Source organism: Silurus aristotelis, assembly GCF_946808225.1.
Source record: "Silurus aristotelis genome assembly, chromosome: 21".
NCBI lineage: Eukaryota > Metazoa > Chordata > Actinopteri > Siluriformes > Siluridae > Silurus > Silurus aristotelis.
This window is the reverse complement of record NC_139594.1, coordinates 5,198,518-5,225,536: the sequence shown is the minus strand read 5'-3', so window position 1 is coordinate 5,225,536 and position 27,019 is coordinate 5,198,518. Positions and strand designations below refer to the sequence as shown.

At 38.6% G+C, this 27,019-nt stretch overlaps 2 protein-coding genes across 3 annotated transcripts in view; both read left to right on the top strand.

Moving 5' to 3' along the window:
* Window positions 1–4,701, top strand: part of s1pr2 (sphingosine-1-phosphate receptor 2) — a 31,384-nt gene extending 26,683 nt beyond the window's left edge. Inside the window, exon 2 of the mRNA XM_083524577.1 lies at window positions 1,556–4,701. Coding sequence (XP_083380703.1) covers window positions 1,648–2,757 — 1,110 coding nt within the window. The 5' untranslated portion in view covers window positions 1,556–1,647 and the 3' untranslated portion in view covers window positions 2,758–4,701. The remainder of the gene's footprint in view (window positions 1–1,555) is intronic.
* A 7,077-nt stretch (window positions 4,702–11,778) lies between these two features.
* On the top strand, window positions 11,779–26,487 carry dnmt1 (DNA (cytosine-5-)-methyltransferase 1). Of its 2 annotated transcripts, XM_083524317.1 has the most exons (34): window positions 11,779–12,017; window positions 13,680–13,722; window positions 14,290–14,397; window positions 14,505–14,748; window positions 14,861–14,933; window positions 15,165–15,249; window positions 15,342–15,382; window positions 15,522–15,576; window positions 15,650–15,733; window positions 15,827–15,936; window positions 16,028–16,146; window positions 16,219–16,311; window positions 16,400–16,551; window positions 16,633–16,820; window positions 18,231–18,411; window positions 18,683–18,780; window positions 19,129–19,282; window positions 19,432–19,547; window positions 19,937–20,135; window positions 20,397–20,530; window positions 20,682–20,861; window positions 20,997–21,218; window positions 21,295–21,487; window positions 21,712–21,802; window positions 21,882–22,013; window positions 22,100–22,382; window positions 22,494–22,635; window positions 22,726–22,892; window positions 22,962–23,139; window positions 23,731–23,926; window positions 24,032–24,195; window positions 25,765–25,881; window positions 25,987–26,077; window positions 26,161–26,487. In XM_083524317.1, the coding sequence occupies exons 1-34, from the start codon at window positions 11,971–11,973 to the stop codon at window positions 26,196–26,198; spliced, it is 4,518 nt and encodes a 1,505-aa protein (XP_083380443.1). In that variant the 5' UTR covers window positions 11,779–11,970; the 3' UTR covers window positions 26,199–26,487. The 2 variants fall into 2 exon arrangements, with proteins under 2 accessions (XP_083380443.1, XP_083380444.1); XM_083524318.1 differs by lacking the exons at window positions 25,987–26,077; window positions 26,161–26,487 and having other exon boundaries at window positions 24,032–24,270; window positions 25,656–25,881.
* Window positions 26,488–27,019: the final 532 nt, after the last annotated feature.

The following is a 27,019-nucleotide window of genomic DNA, read 5'->3' as shown; positions in this document are numbered from 1 at the left end:
ACAGCAGGGTTTAGCTAGGTCCCCTGGTGGTCTAGTGGTTAAGATGCAGCGCTCCCACCGCTGCGACCCGGGTTCGATTCCCGGTCAGGGAACCATCCCCAGCCACTCTTAGTGCCGGTCCCAAGCCCGGATAAATTGGGGAGGGTTGCGTTAGGAAGGGCATTAAGCTGACTAAAGAGTTAAGAGCTAAGGGTGTGTAAAACTACCTGACCATGACACTGTTAATAGTAAACATTAGTTGTTTAAGCAGATTTACATTGTTTTCTTTGTTTCTCCATTGTGAAAAATTAGCGCTTAAGTGACAAAGAAGCGAGATGCATAACGTGTCAGCAAACGATGAGGGAGGAATTCAGAATGGACAAATTACGTCTGTAGATGGAAAAAAGTTTCATTTTTGTAAGGTGTCTTGGGTCTGTCTGTCACCTTTCTGATTCTGTACTCATTTCCAGATAACGGGGATTTTTGACCTGAGGAAAGTGTGTAATCTATCAGAGTGCTGATTGAAATGAAACACAAATTTTGCTGTCTGGGTTTTTTAAACTTTGTCACCTTTTTCACACTTCACGCATTGTTCCGAGATTTTGTACCACATGCGCAAGTCTTTGATTTTTCTTCTGTACCTACAGCATGTGGGTAGGTGTGAAGAATAATCTGTGGCAAGTAACTTGGTTCACTCCACTGTGTGTGCGTGTGTGTGTATAGCATGGGTTTTGGCATGGTGAATGTTTTCTCAAAGGGGAAATTCCAGAGCTCCACTGAAGCTATTTTTGTTTCTTCAACATGTGTAATCCACACAAGTCTGCAAGAAATGTACTGAAAATCCATCATACTTGCTTAATATCATGTCTGTTAGACTCTTACAGTTATAGCTTCAAGTGGGATGGAATGTGAAAACATTTAAAGCCTATAGTTTGTTTGGAAACCTTCCAAAAATTGCTTGATTTAGAAAGGAACTAAAACACCATAGCACATCCAGTTCAGGGAAAATAATCAACAACAGCTTGTTATGCTGCGGTGTGGTGTAGCGTGGTGTGTAACCTGTTAGGAAATGTGGTTACTTTTACATTCCTAAAGTTGATTTATTTGCTATAACAGCAAGTTTTTTTAAGTGTTTTAATTATCTTTAAGTGTAGCAATTGTTTTTTGGTTTTTAGAAACAATTTTCTAATCCCTTTAACAGTCAAAATTGAAAAATGTAAAACACTGTATTTTTTTATCGGTTATGTTATTAATTACAATCACCAGCCAATAATTTCTTCTTGTTTAAAGTTAATATGACAAATAACAGATAAAGAGAAATTAGAAAACTCAATACCCTTTGTCCTCGAAACTTGCAAAGTTAGCACTGAAAGTGGAGACTCCTTCCATAAATATTAAATAAAATATTTTTTAAATTGAACTTTATTATGTCAATGATTAGACTTTGCCTTTGTTAATGAAATGAAGAAATGACTACTGTATGATCTGCTCTCAGTCAACACAGTTGTGTAAATATTGTTTAATTTGCTCTTGTTTGTTTATTGACCCGTCTATGCTCTTTTGTGTTATTCTGCAGGCAACCCAGAGGGACCTCCTGGGCCACTGAGACGTGATTCCAGGCTCGGTGCACTCTCCTGGACACAAAATTCCAAACAGATCACTGGTTGAATGTTAACAAAGACTATGGATCAAATAGCATGCAATGGGGACAAGGCGAAGAGCAAGTACGAACAGTACTTCAATTCAAACCTCATCCGGATGCACTATTTCTGTGTCAAGAACATGAGCCAGGAGGACATAAGGAAACGACAGGGCACAGAAGGGCCCAGTGCACTCAACATTCTGTTTATCATCATCTGCAGCATCATAATTTTGGAGAACCTCATGGTGCTCATTGCTGTTTTCCGAAACAAAAAGTTTCACTCGGCCATGTTCTTCTTCATTGGCAATCTAGCATTCTCGGATCTGCTTGCTGGCTCAGCTTACATCGCTAATATATTCCTGTCGGGCACAAAGACTTTTCATCTAATGCCTTTGCAGTGGTTCATAAGAGAAGGGACTGTTTTTATTGCATTGTCTGCATCGGTGTTCAGTTTGCTCGCCATTGCTATAGAGCGTTACATTGCTATAACTAAAGTCAAAGTTTACGGCTCCAATAAGACCTGCCGCATGTTCTTGCTTATCGGAGCATGCTGGGTCACTTCAATCCTTCTTGGAGGACTTCCCATTTTAGGCTGGAACTGCATAAATGATCTAAAAGCGTGTTCGGCCGTTCTGCCTCTCAACTCTAGGTACTACATCTGCTTTGTGGTGACCATCTTCAGCCTTATTCTGCTCTCCATTGTCATCCTGTATGTCCGTATTTACTTGATTGTTCGTTCCAGCCACCAGGAAACTACTAACTCAGCTTCCTACGCCCTGCTTAAGACTGTCACTATTGTCCTGGGCGTGTTTATCATGTGCTGGCTGCCTGCCTTCAGCATCCTGCTCCTTGATACTTCGTGCGGTATGTCCTCCTGCCCCATCCTCAGCCAAGCTGAAATCTTCTTTGGGATTGCCACCTTGAACTCGGCTCTGAACCCGTTGATCTACACGCTGCGCAGTAAGGACATGAGGCGGGAGTTCCTGCGCGTATTATGCTGCTGGGGGCTCCTTCAGAGCGGTCGGCCGGCGGAACGCTGCTTGATGCAGCTCAAGAGCTCAAGCTCAATGGACCACTGCACCAGTAAACATGAACATCAGACTCCCATCATGCAGGACTGTACAACTTGCGTTTAAACTCGGAGAGAGCGCCCATGCCGCATCTTCAAAGGTCTCTGAGTGGGTTTGGATCTGAAAAGAAGTTGACGCATTTGGTGTAGAGGTTTAGCATGTGACTTTTCACAAAGCAATCAGACCTGTGTGAATTTTTCTAATCACTTTCTATGGACTCTTACGAGCTAAAAGCAAGTATTGCTATTGTGGTATGGACACATTACTGTATTGTTATTATTTTTTTGTGTGTATGTCAAAGATTTATGATCTCCACTGAATAATTTTTACTTGTTTTGATACCGTTTTGACTCACCATGTCCTATTTGGCCGTTTGGCAGTGACCAAAAGTTTTGTTTAAGTCTAAGATAATGCACTTTCATGCATATCTGTGATTGTATGTATTTGTGATTGACTTGTGAGTCAGTCAAACTAACAAAGGCAACGTTGCATGAACCTGGAAAGGTGAGTCTTGGAGTGACTCAGCGGATTTGATTTACAAAGCAAAAGGAGTTATGGAGTAGTTACACTCCGCACTGCACTCCTCATGAGCCATGGGTGCAAAGAAATGTTGAACACATGTATTCCATTATATTCCCTTTAATTAACTACAATAAAAACAATGTACTACACTTCATTATATTGCATGGCATAACCTGTGTAAAACTGATCTATGGCATATTCATGTACATTTTCATCATTAACCCTTTTCTCCCAGCCTCTCTGGCCTTTGCTTACGTTTGTCCATGTGTGTGTATGTTTGAATGTGTATGTATGTATGTATGTATGTGTTTTTTTAATGATAAGTGTTTCCTTAAAGGAGGACACAAACAGAAAGTAAATTTCTTTAAGTGAAATGGCACTGACGCATTTCACCAAGCCTGCAGTAATCCCCCGGACTTGTCTTGACAACGTTGTAGCGTCCCTGCATCAGCGTTTGCTTTCTGTTTTTGTTCTCTCCTAAAACTGAATGTATGCATGAAGTGTTTGGAGCGAAATGCTTCTCTGTGTGACAGTATTACCGAACACTGATTGTTTGTTGTTGTTGTTGGTGTTTTTTTTTTAGTATTGAGCTGTCAGAGACAATAAAGAGGCATGGGTCACTGTGAATTCTTGAAACAATCACCACATTTTAAATCTCTGATGACACACATTGGGTTGCAGAGATGAAAACTTATGACGTTGAGATAAAAATAACAGGTTACACCATTATTTTTGGTTGATTTGTGTCATGGCCTTTAAGCGCACACACTTCAGGCGGATGAGGGGCGGAGGCTGCACTCTTATGTCAAGGGTCAGAGGCTAATTATTCTGCTTAAAACCACACTTCCTGCAATGGCAGGAAGTTCAGTGTTTCCAATGGTACTTCCTGTTGTTCAGGATTGATCTCATCTTTCATTAATATTCTTTCATACCACTCACACAAGCAAAAACATAAGATTTGATCCTAGAATGTCTTGCTGTCTTTTTGTCTATTGAGCATCAGAGAAAGCACTTTGGCAGCTTTTCCAAAATCATTTAAGTTTTTTCGTTCCTTTTTTTTTTTTTTTTGCTTGTTGTTATGCTTTTTTATGTGAAGACTGTGCAAGCATGTCACTTCCATTCTGTGTAAATCCCTGTGCAAAAAGTTTTGTATTATGCATTTATGATGATGTATGTATTGTATTTATGTCGAATATGTGTATATGTATGAAATGTCTCGTGTGCAATAGCATTGTGTGTCTAGTAGCAAGCTACCTGTGTAAAAATCGGTACAGTCCTAAACACTAATATTGGTACATAAACGTTTTTTTGTTCAATACTTTTTATATAAAATAAATTAGATAAAAAAATACAAATGCATATTCGAGTCTCATTTTCTCTTGTCGTATACAACTTTTCATGCCAGAATTGATCTTTCATAATCTAACGTCATAGCCACTTTGTAGTATGGAAAATAAAAGTTTTATGGAAAGGTGTGTTTATACCCGGTAGATGTGTGTGTGAGGTGTCTTTAATCTAAAATCATGGGTGCTTATTTGTATTGTGGGGAATCATCTAAAAAGGTGTTTTTGTTATTGTGACCTGGGAGACAAGAGATGTGAGGTGTCCTTACTTGAACGATAGCTTCACTGGAAATGAAATTACACTGAACATGCACCGACAAGGATGAGGCCAGGCTCGCTAGGACATGAAAAAACATTTGCCTAGAACCATCGGCTCTGCCTATTTACACACCACTGCCTGCTAGTTACAGGGGTGAATCAGCTTGTTATAGCACACAGGCCTGGTATTGATATGAGGTAAGAGGGTAATGTGAGGTAAAAGATAATGGCTTTTTTATAAGAAATGCTATGCTTCATAGAACCTAACACTTATTGTGTGAATTTTGACTCAGAAGGAGTTTCGTTCATGGAAAACATGCAGCCTGGTGTTCATCCACACCTAGCCTAGGCACAAGGTCATCACGCAGTGCTGTTTTTCCGCAGCCGCGGTTTGTAATGTTAAAACCTTTGACAAAGCACTTCACTCCGCTGAGGCAGACATATTTTTGCCTGAAGCTTTGTAATGACTCAGAAGTATTTGGAAGATGTTTTTCTGGTAAAGTGTTTTTTTGAAATTTCTATTTTTATTTTCCTACTATTTGAACTTTGGACTGTGAAACATTTCTCTACTTTGAATACTCATAAGTAGTATAATTTGTGGTAGAAAGCATAGGGGCCACCTTTTGTAAATGGGACAACTCGTGTTCATGTGTTCTACGAAGAACCATTATAGGCTTCCGCCTAGAGGATCAAACTGAAGAACTAATAGAACCTTAATGAAAGTTTAAGGTGAGTAGTAGTACTAATAGGGTGCGAAAAGGTTCCCTTTGCAGTCGCCGAACATACTGTAGACAAACAGACATGACAGAGATGTGACATCATATTTAGTAGGAGGAGGAGGAGTTGGAGGAGAAGCAGAATTAGTAGCATTAGCAGTAGTTAGAGAATAGTGGTAGTAAGAGTAGAAGAAATAGTATTATGTATGTATTTGTATTATGTAATTTTGTGTTAATTTTTCTGACATTAGGAAAAGCCAAATTATTCACACATTAATCTTCAGAACCCCTTTATCCTGGTCAGGGTTATGGTGAATCTAAAGCCTTTATCGGGAACAGGTTCAAGGCAGGAATAGGACCTTGAAAAATAGCCAGTCAACACAGTGTACTGAACACACACACACACACACACACACACACACACACTTTCCTGTACTCAGACACTCATTTAGACTTAGGAACAAATTTGAGTATTCTATCCATCTACCAGCACTTTCTGGCAGAAAGACAATTTTAGGAAAACGAAGAACCTAGAAGAAAACCACATGGACAGTGAAGAACATAAGAAACTCTGCAGAGACAGTAACCCGAGCTCAGGATCGAAGCCTCGCCAGGATGAGAGGCATCAATAATGTGCCAAATGATTCAGGGATGAAAAGAACCCATAACTGTCTGAAGAACCCTTCAGGGGCCATTTTGCAATTCTTGTTTTGTGAACATGTGTTTAACAAAAAATCATTTTAAAGAATAAATTCACAGTTGGAAAGAAGTGTGGCTCAGTCTACTGTCAGTCGATTCCTGGGTGGGAATGCAATGCAGTCCCATGGGAGTCCACAGTGCTGGGATAAAGGCCAATTACTGTCAGCAGGAAATGACATCAGGTTTAACAAACCGCTGTACAACAGCTGCACTCTAAAATTCAAGCTTTTAGTTAGAGTCCTGTATATTAAATTTTTTTCTATTTCCTAACCTCCTCCTCCTAATAACACAATTCTCCTTTGTCCGGGGAACTCCAGGATTAATAGATTTAACCTTGATCATACTTGGTCCAGCTCAGGATATAGTTTATCATTGGTTGATGAGTGAAGTAGAGCTTGAAAACAAGAATATGAGAAAGAATCTCAATAATAAATCAATGCCGATAGAAAACACCACCATCTAGTGGTTAGAGCTATAAAGGCATATTCATTTTTACACTTTTAAGACTATAGCGCCATCTGTACATTTCGTCTTGAATTGTAGAATGAATGGATTGATGATGATAATGATGATGATGATGATGATGATGATGATGATGATGATGATAATCATTGTTGTAAATATCTTATTTATATATTTGTTATTTTACAATAATATATTTTAACTAAATTGTAGATCATGGTTTAGGGAGTTTCTAAGATTGTGAAAGAAATTGTATTATTTTTTCTTAAAGATAGATAGACACAATGCTGCACAATAAAATCAAATTAGTATAACACTGACAGACAAAAAAAAAATAAAAACAACCCAATTAGGAAACCAAATAGATGAAATAACAGACAAATAAAAGAGACATTACAGGAATGTAAATGTCTTGGGGCATAAAAATATTTTCAAAAAGGAATTGAAAAATGTCTTTGGTGGCAGATAACCTTATAACAAACAGTAAAATATTCCACCATCAGCTGCAACAGAAAAGGAAAAGTCACCTTTGAGTTTCATCTGTGAGCATGGAACAGTTTTCTGCTTATTAAATGATCTTAAGGTTCTGGAGGTAAAAATGGGAGAAAAGGGATTGGAGGTGTATAGTAGCTTAAAAACAAACAACAAAACCTAGGTTTTCATTCTGCATTTACCTGGCAGTCAAAAGAGGAAAGCCTGGACTCATGCTTTCCGTCCATTTGGAAGCCTAGCAGCTGCATTTTGAACTAGAAATAATAGAAGTGCAGTAGTTTATACAGCAACAATTGAGAGCATGAATAATGACACTTACCAGATCTTTAGCTGTGGTAAACCAAGTATCAGCTGCAGGAAGGTGTAGACACTGATAAGAGATATACTTCTGTAGTATACGACCAATAAAGTATACAAAAATAGGGGCAAGAATAGAGCAAGAGGGAACTTCAATGTTAATAGTATGGAAAGAAGAAGGAGAAATTACTACTGCTAACGGAGAGAGTCCTGTTATTAAGCTACTTTTCATGATCCAGATCTCTTCTGAAGGAAGAGTACAGTAAGAGTGTAGTGGAGGTGAAGAGAGTTTCTAATAGGGTGATGAACGTGAAGCTGGAAGTTGAAGGGGTGATGATAAATGTCATCAGTGCTTATGCTCCACAAGTGGGTTGTGAGATGGAGGAGAAGAAAAAATTCTGGAGTGAGTGAGATGAAGTTGTAGAAGGTGTACCTAGGAATGAAAGATTGGTGATTGGAGCAGACTTTAATGGGCATGTAGGTGAAGGAACCAGAGGTGATGAGGAGGTGATGGTAGGTATGGTTTTAAGGAGAGGAATTTGGAAGGGCAGATGGTGGTAGATTTTGCTAAAAGGATGGAAATGGCAGTGGTGAACACTTATTTTAAAAAGAAGGAGGAGCATAGGGTGACATATAAGAGTGGAGGAAGGTGCACACAGGTGGACTATATTCTATGTAGGAGATGCAACCTTATCTGTTAAATTCTGTAAAGCTGCTTTGAGACAATGTCTGTTGTGAAAAGCACAACAGAAATAAACTTGACTAGACTTGACTGCTAAACACTACTAGAGCTGAAAACCTGAGCAAACTCATAGAAAACAACAAAAACAATCACAGGTTCCTTTTTAATCCAGTGGCTAAAATTAACTGCATATCATATCTGAAAAAGGTTTTCCAAATCAAGTTTAGTAGTGAGGACATTATGAATGTCTTCACTGAAAAAATGTAAAGTATTAGAAACACAATTGTGGAGACCCAACTTCAACCTCTGAGTGAATCTCGTGATCCAATCCCACCTAAAGCTTCACAATTACAATTGCAATGCTTTACAAGTATAGGACAGGAAGAGCTGTACGATATTATCACCAAAGCCAAACTAACAGCATGTCTGTTAGATCCCATTCCAAGTAAACTACTGAAAGAAGTATTACATACAGCTGGTGAGCCTCTTCTGAATATTATTAACTCCTCGTTATCTTTATGTCACATCCCTAAACCCCTCAAGTTGGCAGTTATTAAGCCCCTCATTGAGAAACCTAATTTGGATCCAAATAAACTATCAAATTACAGACCTATTTTAGACCTTCTGTTTATGTCAAAGATTTTAGATAAGATTGTGTCTGCCCAGTTATGTTCCTTCTTACAAGAAAACAATATCTTTGAAGAGATTCAGTCGGGTTTCAGGCCCCATCATAGCACAAAAACTGCTCTAGTTAAAATCACAACATACCTGTTTTTATCTTTAGACCAAGGCTACATCACTCTGTTAGATTTGATAGATCTTAATGCTGCATTTAACACTATAGATGATTACTTTCTCCTGGATCGCTTTCAGAATTACATCAGGATTCAGTGACAGGCATTAAGTTGGTTTAAAATCTACCTGAGCAATTGTTACCATTTTGAAGATTTAAATGGAGGACAATCCAGTTTAATCCATGTTAAATGTGGGGTGCCACAAGGTTCAGTTCTAGGACCCCTGCTTTTTACAATATACATGCTTCCCTTGGGAAATATTATTAGAAGATATTGGATCAGCTTAAACTGTTATGCTGATAATACCCAACTAAATATATCTAATCAAAACCAGACAAAACATTTCAATTGACCATGTTAACTGAGTATGTTAAGGAAAGAAAAGATTGGATAACGTATTATTTTCTATTGATAAATTCTAATAAGACAGATATTTAGCTCATCTGCCCAAAAACCAGTAGACAGAAGCTCTAGCTATTTAACTTACATTCAGAAGAATGTACTGTAACTACTAGTTCAACAGTAAAAGACCTAAAAGTTATTTTAGACAGCAACTTGTCTTTTGAAAATCATATCACCTACATTACAAAAACAGACTTCTTCCACCTTACAAATATTACTAAGCTAAGAAACATGCTGTCTATATCTGATGCAGAGTAGCTTGTCCGTGCATTCATGACCTCCAGACTGGACTATTGCAATGCATTACTAGGTGGTTGTCCTGCATAATTAATAAACAAGCTACAGTTTGTCCATAATGCAGCAGCCAGAGTTCTCACAAGATCGAGAAAATATCACCATATAACCCCAATCTCATCATCCCTACACTGGCTACATGTTAAGTTTTGAATCACAAGGGGATCTCAAAACTTTAGACTTCTTGTAGAATAGCAAAGTCCACTAAAGGTGGTAGAACATTCCCATATTTAGCTCCTAAACTTTTGAATAGTCTTCCTGACAGTGTTCGTGGCTCAGACCCACCCTCCCAGATTAGGCGCAAATTAAAAGAACCTAAAAAAATATATATATTTTTAGAGAGTCCTACACATAACACATAACACATATCATAGCTTTGTGTTCCAGTACATCTGATCAAATGCACATTATCAACTTATGCTTGTTAATATTATGAACAGCAGCTACACTAATTTCTCTCCACTGCTTCTCTTTCTTTACCCATCCTGAAGCATCCTGAGGTTGCGCAAGCTCCAGTCGTGTCCCACCTCATGAAGATTATGAACCTTCAAAGTAGTAGATGCCCACCCCGCAAACATCCCGAACCATCTAGACATGTACCAGCGCCATTTGGATCCCATACATGTACAGTTTGTCATTGGACCACTTCCAATTTTTAAAGACTCAGGCATGGGGAAGGTGGTGTTGGATCTATGATAATATGAAATGTTGAGCTATTTTATCAGTTGTTCAATAGCTCCTGGTTTCACAATGTCAACTGACTGTATTAGACTGTACATTAAAAATTATTCATAATCAAACACACTCATGGTACTAATGGTAGTTCTCACTCGCCAGTGTTTTGTATTGTTTTAAATTGTATAATCACACCCTTGATATCACAGAAATGAGGATGGTTCCTCCTTTTGAGTCTGGTTCCTCTCAAGGTTTCTTCCTCATTTCTCTAGGGAGTTTTTCATTGCCACATTCGCTCCAGGTTGCTCATCAGGGATACATACACATAATTCACTTTAATTCTTAAGTTCTGTAAAGCTGCTTTGAGAAAATGTCCATTGTAAAAAAGCACTATAGAAATAAACCTGAACTTGAATTTTAACTTGAACCTAAGTAAGAAAATAATGAGATGCCAGTCGGTAGCAGGACATCATTCACACACTATTTCACCCACTGATGATTCAATTATATTAACAGTTTATCTTGGCCAAACAACCTAATTGAATATTTCTGGCAATTGAGCAAAGCACTGAAGAAAGATGAGGAAACATGCAAAATTGTAATAGAGTATTATTATTGTTTGTGGTGCTGTTGGTGGTATAATAATAATAATCAGTAGTGGTACTAGTAGTTTTATTGTTATCATCCTCATAATTAGTAGTAATTGTAGTAAAAGTAATAGTTTTGTTCTTGTTATTGGTGATCTCAATAGACTCATCAGCATGCAGCGTAGGCCATGCTGCAATCTCCCGCCTTTCCTGGCACCAATCAAAGCGGTACAATACCGGGTTGCCAGATTGTGTTTTTCAAATCCTATCTTTTAAATCACCCAAAAGCACAGTCTTCATATTCAAATAACAAGTCTTCTAAAATACATCATTACTTTAATTTCATAATAGATTGGTCTAATAATAATAATGTTAAAATATAATTTAGAGTAATCTAAGACATTTTAATTAGACACTAATAAATAAAAAGGTCTCCTATATCTTTTTTATCCAAAACTCTAAAATAGAATTATTATTTTACATTTATATCTTCACAGATAAACGAGCAACACTTAAAATATATCCAAATCCAGACTTTAAAAAATAGACATCAAAACTCTTGTATTAGCAATTACAAACAATTTGAAGTGGTGTGTTAGCCGAGGGTCTGGCAACCCGACATTACGGTTTATCATATGGTGAAGAGACACTTTGGACTATTCCATTGCAACGGCAGGGGTTTCGAATGCATAATTTGGTAATACATTAATAGCTAAAAATCGATTTTATCTAATAAATTACGCAAAACTGCTCCAAAAACCTATTTCAATCACAATTTGCAAATATAAACAAATAGACAGGTTATTTGTTTGTTTGTTTGCCGTGTCTCCCTTGGTTGCACCCTATTCTTTGGAATCGTGGTACTGTCCATATTACCCGCGCGAAAACGCGGCCCGGCTGCTGTGGAGTGTTTAAAGCCACGTCCCGGTAGCTGCGGTGAAGCTGTGCTACTGCTCCAGACTGTTTTTATTAAACCTGGTTGTTTTAAATCACTGTGGTTTTTAAAAAGAATAATCCTTTTAGCCTGCACTACGTTGTCGTTTTTATCTGCTGAAAATGCCTACCAGGACTTCGCTGTGTTTGCCGGAGGATGTCAAAGAGCGGTAGGTTAGCTTCAAACAAAATGGAGAATAGAAATGTAGCTTTATTGGCTGTCATTTTTTAATGAAACACAAATTCAGAATTCCCAACGAACCTGCGGTAACTATCTACTATATACCTCAAGTGGGGTTTTCATGTGTCTATAAAGCCAGCAGTTGCTTTTGCAGCAGTAACTGAACCCGTACTAGCCGCTAGCTATGGTTTTGTTTTGGTCTGTCTGTGTGTGTGTGTGTGTGTGTGTGTGTGGGTGGGGGGTGTTAGCATGCTAGCTTTCTTGGTTCACGCGCCCGCTGTCATCCAGCAGCCTGGATGAATTTGGCGCCAAATAATAATGGCTGCTTGCTGTGATTATCCCGCGTGTCATCCGGCTCCATCATTCAGCTCATTTTATTTACTGTTAAATCCTGTAAAGGGAAGATAACCAATAATAAGAGATGACCGTCTTTCCATACGAGAAATGCGTTCTGTTTTTATTTCATGGCGTTTGGAAAAACTTTTATTTTCTGGGTTGTTATAATTAAAATTAGGAGGCATGACCCTGGGCTTGGGGAGGTTTGACGATATATCGATTTGGCGATATTTCTAGTAAAAATCTTACCTCTAATAGAGGAGCCAGGGCATGTTTTTATTACAGGTACTAATTGTCAACAACAGAAGATGAATCGTTTTGAAAATGAGGGTTCTTTAAGGGTTCTGTAAGGTCAATTGAGATTAGAGTTCTTTGCTTCTTAAAGAATCCTGGCTGAAGGGGGAATAGATCCATCCTACATATCAAAGCTCATGTCATCGTCAATATGTTTACTATCCCTCCCAGTCAGGGTTCTTTAGGAAGCCAAGCATTCTAGATTAATCTCAATTGAGTTTACAGAACCCTTAAATAATCTTAATCAATCCTAAAGAACCCATTAGAAGCACTCCAGTTTGTAAACATTAGGGCTGTAATGATTCCTTGAGTAATTTGCTCACAAAAAAAATGTATTATTGTAATGACCGTTATTACTGACGCACCACTATCTAAACTCTGAAGTGTTCTGGACAGGGAACTCGGAACACCTGCAAAATGAAGGAACAGGGAGGAAACGGCAAGGAGATGATGTTTCCACCTCAAATAAAAAGTTTGCCTAAATCAGGTGTTTTGCTCGCAGTTGAGTTTTTATTTTTTGGCATCACTCTTTCTGTAGTGCCAGAAAGCTTTACACGTTAAGAATAAAATTGTCTACAATCAAGAGGCTGGTATTGTATCGAACTGAGAACTCCTAACAATCAGCTCTGGCAGAGACTGAACAAGACTGATGAAGCAAAAGTGGTCTCATTCATACACAAACGGCTCCAAACTTCAGGCCCACAACATGAATACCAGTGGATGTACCAGAAATATTGGATGTTTAAGAGGGGAAAAAAAGTCAGAATTGCAAGGAAAATAGTTTTGGGCAAACTTTTTAATGTGGTGGAAACAGGCTTTTTTTTTTTTTTTTTTTTTGTGGTCAAATCTCATGCCGTGAGTTATTATAGCAAAGTTTTCCATTGTTGCATGTTTTTGTTGTTGTATGCCTGTTTATTTCTTTTGGCTGAGCAATGATTACCACGTTCATGATGAATATAACGATAGTAAACTTTTGTATGTTGCTCATCTCCAGCTAAAATGTGTTTATATGTACTTCCAGACTGCAGGAACTGGATAAAGGTGACAGCAGTTTGTCAGATGAGGTGCGTATACAATATATGAACATGGCTTCCTATCTGCTTTAATTTGAGTATTTTATAGTATTGCAAAATGGTAACCAGATGCATTATACTTTCTTTTATGGAGGCATTGCTTTCTACACCTTTATCTTATCTGTAAAAAGCATTTTTTCTTTTTTCTTTTTTTTTTGTAACCTCAATTCTTGACTTGTGTAGTCGATTGGATTTCTGCTTAACTATAAAGTACAGCTGTTTAAAACTTGCATGAAATGTATGGATGATTTTCTTAATTGGTGTCTTTTATAACTCTATTATAAAAACTGAAGGGTTAAATACTTTAAAAAGAAAGGGGGAAAAAAATCTAAATAGAAGAAATGTGCAGGATTTCAGCTGCTTGTGTTTTGATTAACTTTATTGAACAATTTCTGGTGGTATCCAGTAGCACTTCATTCTGAATGGTCCAAACATGTGATGGGTTTTATTCAGATTTCTCAGAGAAAACCATTCCCAATTAACTGTATTTATTTATTTATTTTAAGTTACTTTAAACTGCTACCCTTCTGATGGATGAATGCATGATCTCCAATTTAGGATTGTGTGAAGGAGAAGCTCCAGCTACTGCAGGACTTCCTGCGTGATGATACTCGTGTCCAACTCAAAAACCTGGAGCTCAAGCTGAAAAACTCTGAACTTACTACGGTGAGTGTCTTGTGTGCTGTTTCTTTTCTTATTTGTTCTTTTAATGCTTTTAATATTATTTATGATCGCATGACTGACACTACTCCTGTTCCTGCCGTTAATTTTAGGAAGTATACACATCCGAAGTAAAAGCTGTGCTGAAGAAGGCTTTAGGTTTGGGGAAGGAAGGTCACAGCGATGAGGCAGAGCAGAACGGACACTCAAACGGCTTCTCCGAAAATGGCTCTCATAAAGATAACAGTGAAAAAGAAGGAGCTATGGAAACTCGGGATGAAGGAGAAACCGTGAAATCTCCCAGCACATCAAAGGGCAAGGGTGGCAGACGCAGTAAAGCAGACTCTGAGCCTAAAAGTGAGTCATTACTTTTTACTGCCTCGGACTGGCCGAGCAAGTGACGTTTTTATGATCCATCACACTGAGTTTGTGTGTAACGCTGTATGATCTTTTCTGATTTATCCAACAGAATCTCCTGCAAGCTCACGGGTCACACGCAACTCCGGGAAACAACAAACGATCCTATCAATGTTCTCAAGAGTGTAAGGATACAAGTCATTTTTTTTTATTAATGTTTTTTGTATTGCAACGTTTTACTCTAATTATTAAAGTATTAACAAATGTTTTAGCATCTATCTATTTTTTTTTCATTGAAATATTAAAATTTCATGCTTGCCTGTAAAAGCAGAAATAACGTGATATTAAAGATTTATATGCAGTATATAAAATGGGTGCAATTTATTATTATTTTTTTTGACAAATTTCTCCTGCAGGCCCAAGCGCAAGTCTGATGAGGTGAATGGTGAGGCACAAAATGGTGAAACGGAGGTTAACACTGAGGAACCTGATGCTGAGGAGGTAGACAGCAGTGTATTTTGTCTTCTGAAGTAAGTTTTGGTTTTCAAGAGTCTAATTAAAATGTATTTCTTTTTTTTTTTCTTTAAACAAAGGCCCGAGAAGAGAAGCGCCTTAAAACAGAAGAGGATGAAAAGTAGGTTGTTTATTATTTTTTTTACCTTTTTTCAGTACCTGTCTCCTTGAAGATGCTCTGGGTATTTATCTGGGACTTTAAGGCACTTAGCATTGTCATCACATTTCTGACTGACTTTACACTTATACTTACCTCTTAGACCAACCACTGAAAACTCCAATGCTGAGAAGACCAAGCCTGAGAACACAGCCAAGGTGATCTGTCCAGCCTGCTTTTTCTTACCTTCGCTGGCTCATACATCTCTAATGTTCATTTCTGCCATTTCAGACACCTCCACCCAAATGTCCTGACTGCAGGCAGTACCTAGATGACTCTGACCTCAAGTTTTTCCAGGGAGATCCTGATGATGCAGTAATGTCATTTTATTTATTTTCTTCTTTTACTGACGTTTATTTTTAATTAAGAAATCCCCTGTATTAATGCCTAATTGTATCTTAATGGCAGCTTGATGAACCAGAGATGTTAACGGATGAACGTCTTTCATTGTTTGACTCTAATGAAGATGGGTTTGAAAGTTATGATGATCTGCCTCAACACAAGATTACAAACTTTAGGTAGGAAGAATTCAGGTTTAAATTGAGTTTAGTTTCAATTGAATTGAATATTGAGTATAAACAATCACTTAATTTTTTTTTTTCTTTTCAGTGTCTATGACAAACGTGGCCATCTGTGTCCTTTTGATTCTGGCCTTATCGAGAAGAATGTTGAGTTGTACTTCAGTTGTTCTGTCAAGCCCATCTATGATGACAATCCTTGTATGGATGGTATGTTTGAAGAATCCCGCAACAGTAAATGCGCTATATTTGCCTCCTTATGACTAAAATTATGTTTTCAAGGTGGTGTACCTGCCAAAAAGCTGGGACCAATAAATGCTTGGTGGATTACTGGCTTTGATGGAGGAGAGAAAGCTCTGATTGGCTTTACAACAGGTAGAATCATAATCTGTTATAGGTAGTGCTCCTACAACCAAAATTGTTTTGCATTAGCTGAATGTGGTTTGTCTCTTGCTTTCTGCAGCATTTGCGGACTACATTCTAATGGAGCCAAGTGAGGAATACTCTCTAATCTTTGCACTGATGCAGGAGAAGATCTACATGAGTAAGATTGTGGTAGAGTTTCTTCAGAAGAACCCAGATGCTACATATGAGGACCTGCTTAACAGAATTGAGGTTAATATTTAAAGTATCATCAAGCAATTTAATGAGTTTCACTAGAAGTTTTCTGAAAAAGTTGCTATAATCACTTTTTAGACCACAGTACCTCCGGCTGGGCTGAACTTCAATCGCTTTACTGAGGACACACTCCTTCGCCATGCCCAGTTTGTTGTGGAGCAAGTGGAAAGCTACGACGAGGCCGGAGATTCTGATGAACAGCCCATCATTGTTACCCCATGCATGAGGGACCTCATTAAACTGGCTGGAGTCACTCTTGGCAAGAGGTATGCAGTGTTTACGGGGGGGATTTGCAAACAGTCAACATTAATATCAGGGTGGCTGACAGGTGTATGCTTGAACATAAGGCTGGGGCCCATAATGTGTTTTTTTTTTTTTTAAAGATATATACAGTACAGACCAAAAGTTTGGACACACCTTCTCATTCAAAGAGTTTTCTTTATTTTCATGACTATGAAAATTGTAGTCACACTGAAGGCATCAAAACTATGAATTAACACATGTGGAATTATATATGGAATTATATACATAACAAAAACGTAAACTGAAAATGTCATTTGAAGAACTTACAATGACATATTTTCAGTTCACTTTTTTATGTATATAATTCCACGTGTTAATTCATAGTTTTGATGCCTTCAGTGTGATGTTTCATAGTCATAAAAATAAAGAAAACTCTTTGAATGAGAAGGTGTGTCCAAACTTTTGGTCTGTACTGTATATGCAGAACAAAAACAATATTTGCAATATTTGTAAAAATGTTTCCTTTATATGCATGTCTAGGTTGTGACTCTATTTTTGTTTAACTGACTACAGAGTTACTTTACTGATGTATTCATTCACTCGAGTCAACCGAAAACAATTACCTCTGCTGTATGACAAACTGTGAAAACAAGACCTAAAACTGAGTTGGACTTCACAGGACCTAGAATTAACAGAAAATAAATACCAATTCAAAAATACATGGGGAAGAACCTTCCCAGTAGTGGTTGTATTACATAATCTAAAGGTGTAGGTACTCCTCCTTCTTTTGTTACAGAATCAATTTTTTTGTGTTCAATTTGTGGGTTTGGGTTCACAAATGGTTTTGCTGCTGCTTGTGCTATGTTAATGTCTAATGCTTCTCTGGCATTCCCTAATGCAGCATGCTGCTGTACTGGTAGGTAACCTCTAATTTGCGCCTCTGGAGTGCTTGTGAATATTATTATTTTTTTCTTTTTTTTAATGGGAAGCCCTGATTGCTGGAGCTCATGATTGGCTGTAAGGGAGGGGTGGTGTAGCTCAGTTGCAGTGCTCATGATGTAATTTTTAGTGTGCATTGTACTGTTGGCCTAAATATGACCTGAAAATGAACCTCTAACTATCGAGCAGTGGATCTTTAATCATGTTGAGAAATATTTGCATTATGGACTTTGTTCACCAAGATTTAAAACCCCTTGCTATAGGTTTAAAAATTAGTTGTGAATTGTTTCTAAAAAAAAAAAAAAAAAAAAAAAAAAAAGCCTGCATCACCCTGCCCTGAAGAGCTCTGCATTGATTATTTTTTTCTTTTTCGCCCCTCATAAAAAATCGCATGTCTCCATTGCTGCTTAGTTAGTAAGTGGTTTCATCTTGTTCAGCTGTTTGTTTCTAATGCGTGTCCCCTTTCCCCTATTTCTTTTTGTTTTTGTTTTTAGGAGAGCAGCCAGAAGACAGGCTATTCGTCATCCTACAAAGATTGAGAAGGACCTCAAGGGCCCAACAAAAGCTACCACAACAAAGCTGGTGTATCAGATCTTTGATGCCTTCTTTGCAGAGCAGATCGATCAAAATAATAAGGATGGAGGAGCCAAGAGGCAGCGTTGTGGGGTCTGTGAGGTGAGTTTAAGGAGAAAGCAAGACATGTTTACTGAGCTATTATGGGCTGTTTGGGGTTTAAAAAAAACCTAATGCCATGCTGTATGTGTGGAAGGACTGCTATATAAATAACAGATGTTCATATAAAACTGCTTAAGTGATTTTGCAAGTAATTAACAGGTGTTATTAGAGTCTGAGGTAAACATCAATCTGCACCAAACATTTGCAATTTGGCCTAAAAGTTAGGGGATTCCCATTTCACTTGGTTTTAATGTTTACTATATTCCTCCAGGTGTGCCAAGCTCCAGATTGTGGTAAATGTTCTTCATGTAAGGACATGATTAAATTTGGAGGTGGTGGTCGCAGCAAGCAGGCCTGTCAAAAAAGAAGGTATGTACTTTTGCTGGATCATTTCTTACATTGTGGAAATGTTGTTTTTTTTTTTGGTTTGTAACGAGTCCTTGTGCGAGACGTGGCTAGCGTGATACATTTTCACGTTTAATTTAACCATCTCTGGTATTAGTTGTGCTTAAACCTAGGCTTATCTGTAATGATTCTGTGTCCTGGACACCCTGTATTGTGTTCTCATACTTTCCATTTAAAGAAAGTGTGTTTTGGTTGTGAGTAATACTATTGAACACCAGGGATCGTTTCTGTTGAATGTTTGCTGGCTGATGCTGGAACGGTCTAATAATCCCATTGCTGGAGAATTGAGCAACAGATTTGTATTTTATCCAGATGTCCCAACATGGCAGTGAAGGAAGCAGAGGATGATGAGAATATAGACGAAGAAGAGGTCTTGCCACTTCTTAAAGGTGTGCCAAAAAAGGTGTCCCAAGCAAAGAAAAAACAGACCAAGAATAAGATCACCTGGGTGGGAGACCCAATTAGGGTATGTATGTTTACTAGTGGCAACAACAGTCATTTGAAGAGGAAAAAAAACCTTAAATGTGGTTGACTTGTTTGCCTAATAATTAATCATTCCTCTGGTCACATTTATTGTTTAGTGATTCATTTAAAGGTTTTTCTCCCCCTCTACAGTCTGAAGGAAAGCGTGACTATTATATGAAGGTGCGTGTGGAAAATGAGGTGCTGGAAGTTGGAGACTGTGTCTCAGTCAGCCCAGATGACCCCTCTCATGCATTGTACCTTGCCAGGTAACTGGTGCTTCAATATTTGCAGAAAGATGAGATTAACTTCCAAAACTGCTCTCCAACTAATTTAATATTTGGGTTGAAAAATAAACTTTTGATGGGAAACTTTTTTTTGACTAGTTTGAGACCCATAATGAAACTTTTTTTTTTTTTTTTTTTTGGTTCTCATATAATGAATTTAAATGTAATTTCCCTTACTAATGCAAAACTTCAAAATTTATCACAAACAAGCTTCTAGCTAGATTGTTACTTATTATGCATGTGTACTTCACCAAACATGGTCAGGTTTGGTTTTAAGTTTAAAATTCTTTATTTACTGCAAATATCTCATGGCTCGTGTAGGTTATGTGGCAAAATTCTTCCCTGCTGAGACATTTTTATTTATATTTCAGGATCACAGCTTTGTGGGAGGACAATGAGAAGATGTTTCATGCCCATTGGTTCTTCCGTGGCACAGACACCGTTCTTGGGGAGTCCTCTGATCCTCTAGAACTCGTTCTTGTGGATGAGTGTGAGGACATGCAGCTAAGCTTTGTGCAGGGCAAAGTCAACGTGTTCTACAAGGCTCCTTCAGAGGACTGGTTCATGGAGGTGTGATTGATTTTTGCTTCCTTTTAATCTTGTAAACAACTGGTGGATTGTACTGGGTTTTGGTACATGTGCTAGATTACAGAAAGTATGCTGTTCAGGTTTGTGCTTGTAGACATTGCAGATAATCTAATAGGAGTATAATCAGTTCTCTTACCTGCCTACTTTAATCAGTTGTGCATGTGTGGTTTGTGTATCGTAATCTGTTTTAGATTTATGACTATTCTTTTAAAGGTGTCCTGTTAAATTTGCTTTTCCTTTTAGGGTGGTCTTGTTGATGACATAAAGGTCATTGAGGATGATGGAAAAAGCTTCTTTTATCAGCTGTGGTATGATGGGGATTTTGCTCGGTTTGAGACACCACCCCAGGTTATCCCAGATGAAGACTCCAAATACAAGTTTGTTTTTATAATTGATCAATTTTAAGTGAACAAAACTTTAATATTTTAGAATATTAAACTATATAAAAACTATTGGTTTATGCAGACAGGAAAGCTTTTCGATCCTAACATTTATTTTAATGTCTTCTACGGGTTTGTTTTAATGCAGGTTCTGTGCCAGCTGCACTAGAAAAAATGAGCAGGAGGAACAGGAGATACCTCGGGCCTTGGATCCCCTGGAGGATGAGGAGAGTGACACTAAAGTCTTGTATTCCATTGCTTGCCTGAAGGGGGAGCAGTACAAACTGGGAGACAGCGTGTACTTGCCACCTGAGGCTTTTAGCTTTGGGTAAGTAAAGAGCAAAGGCTGGTCAAACGGGTCCATAAATGTGTTAAAACCGTTGTCTCTTTTTTTTTTTTTATATATATATATTTATGTAGTATTATAAATAACAGTAGTGCAAGTAAACAATCTTTCTCCCAGGGTGAAAGCTGCAAGCCCAGTAAAACGTCCTCATCGGAAAGAGGATGTAGATGAAGACCTTTATCCAGAATATTATAGGAAGTCCTCTGACTACATCAAAGGATCCAATCTGGATGCTCCCGAGCCATTCCGTATTGGACGTATTAAAGAGATCTATTGCACAAAGCGCAGCAATGGCAAGCCAGACCCTGAGGTCAAACTGCGCATCTATAAATTATATAGGCAAGTATTCCTATTCGTAATCATCTCTACAATTTAAGCTTATGGATTGATAAATATTCAACACAATTCTTCACAGGCCAGAGAACACTCACAAGGGACCAAAAGCAGGCTACCACACTGATATAAACCAGCTTTACTGGAGCGATGAAGAGGTGTCTGTAAACATGGCAGATGTACTGGGACGCTGTCGTGTGGAGTATGGGGAAGACCTGGTGGAGAGCGTGCAGGACTACTCCAGCGGTGGACCTGATCGCTTCTACTTCCTAGAGGTAAAACTGGAACAAACTAGTTTTACCTAGTAAAACTGATAAAAGCACTGATTACTATAGTCATTAATTTAACACTGAAATCCATGACGTACTGCTATGACTCTCTTATTAATAAATTTTATACAGCTTTAAACTGACCTGAAGCCAACACTCAGTTTATTTTGCAAACGAATTCTAGCAAAGCAATATATTGACTGCGATCACAAGGTTTTTGTTTACCACAGGCCTACAATGCCAAATCAAAAACCTTTGAAGACCCACCCAACCATGCTCGCTCTGTTGTGAACAAGGGGAAAGGAAAAGGAAAGGGAAAAGGTGCGTTTTCATTTGTTTTAGTTGAGTTTTAATTTTCTGAATTCTTTGCAGAATAACATTGCATCTTTTTGTCATTTAGGTAAAGGGAAAGGAAAGGCTTCCTCGCAGGATGCCCAAGAGCAGGAGCCTTTAGAGCTCAAAGTCCCGAAACTGCGCACACTGGATGTGTTCTCTGGCTGTGGTGGTCTGTCTGAAGGATTCCATCAAGCAGGTAAGTCTTTCAATCAACTGCAGTTTCATTTATAATTGCTCCTCCCTTTTTGCCTATTAAAATGTAACCCCATGGTTTTCTTTAAGGAATCTCTGAGACCCACTGGGCAATTGAGATGTGGGATCCTGCTGCACAGGCCTTCAGGCTGAATAACCCAGGTACCACAGTGTTCACAGAGGACTGCAACGTTTTGCTGAAGCTGGTGATGTCTGGAGAGAAGACCAATTCTCTCGGCCAGAAACTCCCACAGAAAGGTGATGTGGAGATGCTATGTGGAGGGCCGCCATGCCAAGGTTTCAGTGGAATGAACCGCTTCAACTCACGTACTTACTCAAAGTTTAAAAACTCCCTTGTTGTCTCTTATTTGAGGTCAGTATTAAAGAAGCCTAACATTACAGGCCTATTTACTGTAAATAAAATTTTTATTCAAAGATTAAGACTTAATTAATGCAATCATCGTTATGCATTTTCTGTTTCCAGTTACTGTGACTACTACAGGCCAAAGTTCTTCCTTTTGGAAAACGTGAGAAACTTTGTGTCCTTTAAACGCTCCATGGTCTTGAAACTCACTCTGCGGTGCCTGGTGCGCATGGGATACCAGTGCACATTTGGTGTACTCCAAGTAAGTGTTTTTGTTCCTGATTGAAGAAGCCATATATTTTTATTTTTTTTGGTGTGTGTTTTGAACTAATTTCTTTAATGTTCTTTGTAGGCAGGGCAGTACGGGGTGGCCCAGACACGACGCAGGGCAATCATACTGGCTGCTGCTCCTGGTGAGAAACTTCCACGCTACCCAGAACCCCTGCATGTGTTTGCTCCAAGGGCATGCTCCCTCAGTGTAGCGGTTGATGACAAAAAATACGTCTCCAATGTAACCAGGTAACTACTTCACCTACTGACTCGTTTTTCTGTTATATTCTTTTGTGTACTAAAGTTTTTCTTCCTCAGAGGGAATGGTGGCATCTATCGAACTATTACAGTCCGGGACACCATGTCTGATCTACCAGAGATTCGTAACGGGGCCTCTGCTTTGGAGATTTCCTACAATGGCGAGCCACAATCCTGGTTCCAGAGACACATTCGAGGTGCACAGTACCAGCCTATCCTCAGGGACCATATCTGCAAGGTTGGTCTCGTTTATTTTCTTTATGGCCACCCTGAGGGTTTAGAGCCGAAATGATTCCTCGAGTAATTTAAATACAAACATTTCTTACATTCTGGAGAGGAAAACACCTGCTTGCGGGGCCGCACAGAAAGAATGCATAACTTGCATAATTTTCGGTTTATTATTCTGATTCTATACGATGTTTTATTTTGGAAAATTAACAGATTCTCTCTGCCACATCTATGACTCACTCTTGATCCTTAAAGGCCGGTCCGTGAAAATATTGTCTGACAATATACCGGTCCATGGTGCAAATAAAAGGGTTGGGGACCACTATTCTCAACAATGCAGCTAACTGGATATACTTATTGTGTTGTTCGAAACAGACTCTATTATAGCAGCATGTTGCCATAAAGTGGTCGTAAAGTCATTTCAGTTTTAATCATTTGCTGCAGATGATCGAAATTGGATTTTAAAACATTTTTTAAACTTTTTTTATAATTCCTGTTCCCACTCATGGGCTATAGGTGGCACAGATGTCACTATTGTTAAACATTGGCATACAGCTCACCATTCCTCACTACATTACTCAGGCATGTTTGGCTTTTACAGGATATGAGTGCCCTGGTGGAAGCACGTATGCGTCACATTCCTCTGGCACCAGGCTCTGACTGGAGAGACCTGCCTAACATTGATGTGCGGTTACGGGATGGAACCACCACAAAAAAGCTACGGTATACGCACCCTGACAAGAAAAATGGTCGCAGTGGCACCGGCTCATTGAGAGGAGTGTGTACATGTGCTGGAGGTAATGTGTGTTTTGGTTTTGTCCCAAACCCCTTCCCCCATGTTGGACACGCATGCCTGTGGAATTTGCTTACTCATGACTTCTTTTATTTTATTTACTGTAAAGGTAAGCCATGTGATCCAGCAGACAGGCAGTTCAACACACTAATCCCATGGTGTTTGCCTCACACGGGTAACCGTCATAACCACTGGGCCGGATTGTACGGCAGGCTGGAGTGGGACGGCTTCTTCAGCACCACCGTTACCAACCCTGAGCCCATGGGCAAGCAGGTACAGCACAATAAAATCCGGGCATACACGAGCGCAATCACTCAACACTTATGATTTATAGAATCGTATTTAGTTGTAGAGGTTGTTTTTTTTTCCTCCCCCCTAATCAGTAAACATGTATATCATGGTAGAATAGTTGAGAACTGCAATTTTGTTCATGTTTTGAAGCGTAATAGCCCATAATCCCATAAATCTTCATTCTGCATCTGCACCTTACAGTTTTATAATCATTGCTAAATTTCTTCCTCCATTGCATGTTGTGCTTCCTTTTTTGCATGTCTACCGTATTTTTCAGACTATAAGCCGCTACTTTTTCCCACGTTTTGAACCCCGCGGCTTAAACAATGAAGCGCCTAATTTATGGATTTTTCCTGAGTTTTTCCTGGTTCCACAAACTTCAAGCCAAAAACCTGAACCCCATAACATTAGACCAATGAAATTTCCGAATGAAAAAACGCACCTCACCTGTTTTCTGAGCTGCACGGCATCGGGAGAAAAACTTCCATGACGATGACAAAAAAAAGAAACTCCCGAGAGAAATACAGTGGTACCTTGACCTACGAGTTTAATTCGTTCCGTCGACGAGCTCGTATCTCAATTTGCTCGCACATCAATTCAGTTTTCCATATTGAAAATACTTAATGGCATTAATCCGTTCCAACCCTCAAAATGACACCGTGTTTTTGTTTCATGTTATTAAATTGGAAAATACATTTCTAAATAACATCTTGTATAAAAACATAATAGAAATTGTATGTAAAGATATAATAAGGTTTTATTCAGTGTATTTTTCTTCGCTTTCTGGCTTCGCTTCGCCATCTAGCAGCGGCGTCTCAATTTTTTGCTCGCGTAACAAAGCAAAAAAAAAAATCTAGAGTGACCGCTCGTACCTCGGAAAACTAGTACATTTATGCACTCGTAGATCAAGGGACCACTGTAGTTGTGAAAGGAAGGAGGAAGACAAACAATGACTTTCTTGGTCGGCTACTGTTTAGATACAAGCTGTTGTAGCGCGTTGAGTCTGGGTGAAGGGAGAGCTAAAGAAATCATAAGCACAGACAGGTTTCCAAAACTCGTGCGTTTTTAATTTTTGGCAACAGTGTTATGGGTTAGTCAAAGAAACTTAGAAATGAGCATCAGAAAATAACCTAATCCTCGGTCTCCACACACCCAGTAATAGCGGAAGAATGCAGTGGCAGTCTATTCCCAAAATACCGCTATGCTCTTAAAGGAAGCGCAACATATTGCATTTAGTGTCTTTCATTAAAGCCTGTGTAAAGTTCATTAGTTTTAGTGTAGACAGGTGCGGCTTGTTTATGTTAAAAATCTTTGCCAAATTCAGTGGGTGGGCTTATATGAGGGTGCGCTTTATAGTCCGGAAATTATGGTAAATATATTAGCTGCGCTTTTTTTTTTTTAAATAGCACCTAATCACATATTCTCATCTTATTGTTTACTAGTTTATACTAGTAGACCTTTTACTTAAACAACTGAGTGGCAAATCGACTTTTCGTATCAACGCAACTTCTGTGACCGATCAAAATCTTGAGCTGTTTGTGTGCATTTTAGGGGCGTGTACTACATCCTGAGCAGCACAGAGTGGTCAGTGTTCGAGAATGCTCTCGGTCACAGGGATTTCCCGATACGTATCGCTTCTTTGGTAATATCCTGGACAAACACAGACAGGTATGGATTCTTCACACTGCATATTTTACTCTAATTTGACGCTCCTTTTGTTTGTTTTTTATTTAAACACTAATCCTAATCGGCTTTTAACATTTTTTTTGCTAGGTTGGCAACGCAGTGCCTCCACCTCTTTCCAAAGCCATCGGTCTTGAAATCAAGAAATGTGTTCAGGAGAAGATGAAGAACAATGCTACAGGTGTGATCATGTCTGACTTTTAAAGATCAGTGGCCTGCACTGTAAAGTTGTTCTACTTCATTCCTCTTTGATTTCCTTTTCAGAGCCTGTAAAACAGGAGAAGATGGACGTGTGTGAGTAGCCGTTCCTCCGACTATTTCGATTCCGCATGGAGGTTTTTCCGCACCTCCCTCTTATTCAGCTCATTCCATTAACCCATGTGCTGGTGTTGAGCCTGGCCCCTCAGGTGGCTCCTCTATGGACGTGCAGTCTGTGCAGTGCCATTAAAAGTGATGTTTTATTCATTTTCTAAATGTAATTTTAATCGTGTATTTGCAATCTACCCAGAGTGGTGGAATAAATTGTGTAGTTTTTATATGTTGTAATATTTCAAATAAAGCTCTTATCAACTGGATGTCAAACTCTTTAAATGTGTATTGAGAAATTTATTCTGTTGCCCGTCATAGAGACAACTCATTCAGTTCAAACTTTTCTGTTTCGGTGGTTTTTTTCTGATAAACATCAGCAATAAAATGCTATGTAATTAATTAAATGGCTTCTGGTTATGAGTGAAGGATTTGTCTATTCTCAGGGAGGTTTCTGATGCATTCTTTTATTACTTTCATTAGGATCACATGTGCATTTGCTTATAGGTGCAATTATCTAATCAGCCATTAAATAAATATGCAGATAAAGGCATTGCATTTAATTGAAGGAGTCTTAAATTTTTTTTTTTTTCTGACCAAGATGCTCTTCTGCACAAGTTGTGAAGTGTTTGAGCTTTTCTTTGACGTTTGATCTGGACATTTAGTTTTTGTTTCTCTGTATGGTGTAGACTTCAGTGGGAGGAGTCAATCGGGTTCATGGTCCTGTTTGGTGAAAACAAATAATCCCAAGTGCAATCCAGATTGGAATGCCATGTCATTGCAAAAAGATGTCATGCTGGTTCAACGTGCCCTCAAT

Excerpts from the sequence above, each read along its gene's own strand:
- dnmt1 (XM_083524317.1), top strand. The coding sequence starts at position 11,971 with ATGCCTACCAGGACTTCGCTGTGTTTGCCGGAGGATGTCAAAGAGCG. Across the intron at positions 12,018-13,679 it reads CCGGAGGATGTCAAAGAGCG|ACTGCAGGAACTGGATAAAG; the intron begins GTAGGTTAGCTT and ends ATGTACTTCCAG. Across the intron at positions 14,398-14,504 it reads AAAACTCTGAACTTACTACG|GAAGTATACACATCCGAAGT; the intron begins GTGAGTGTCTTG and ends CGTTAATTTTAG.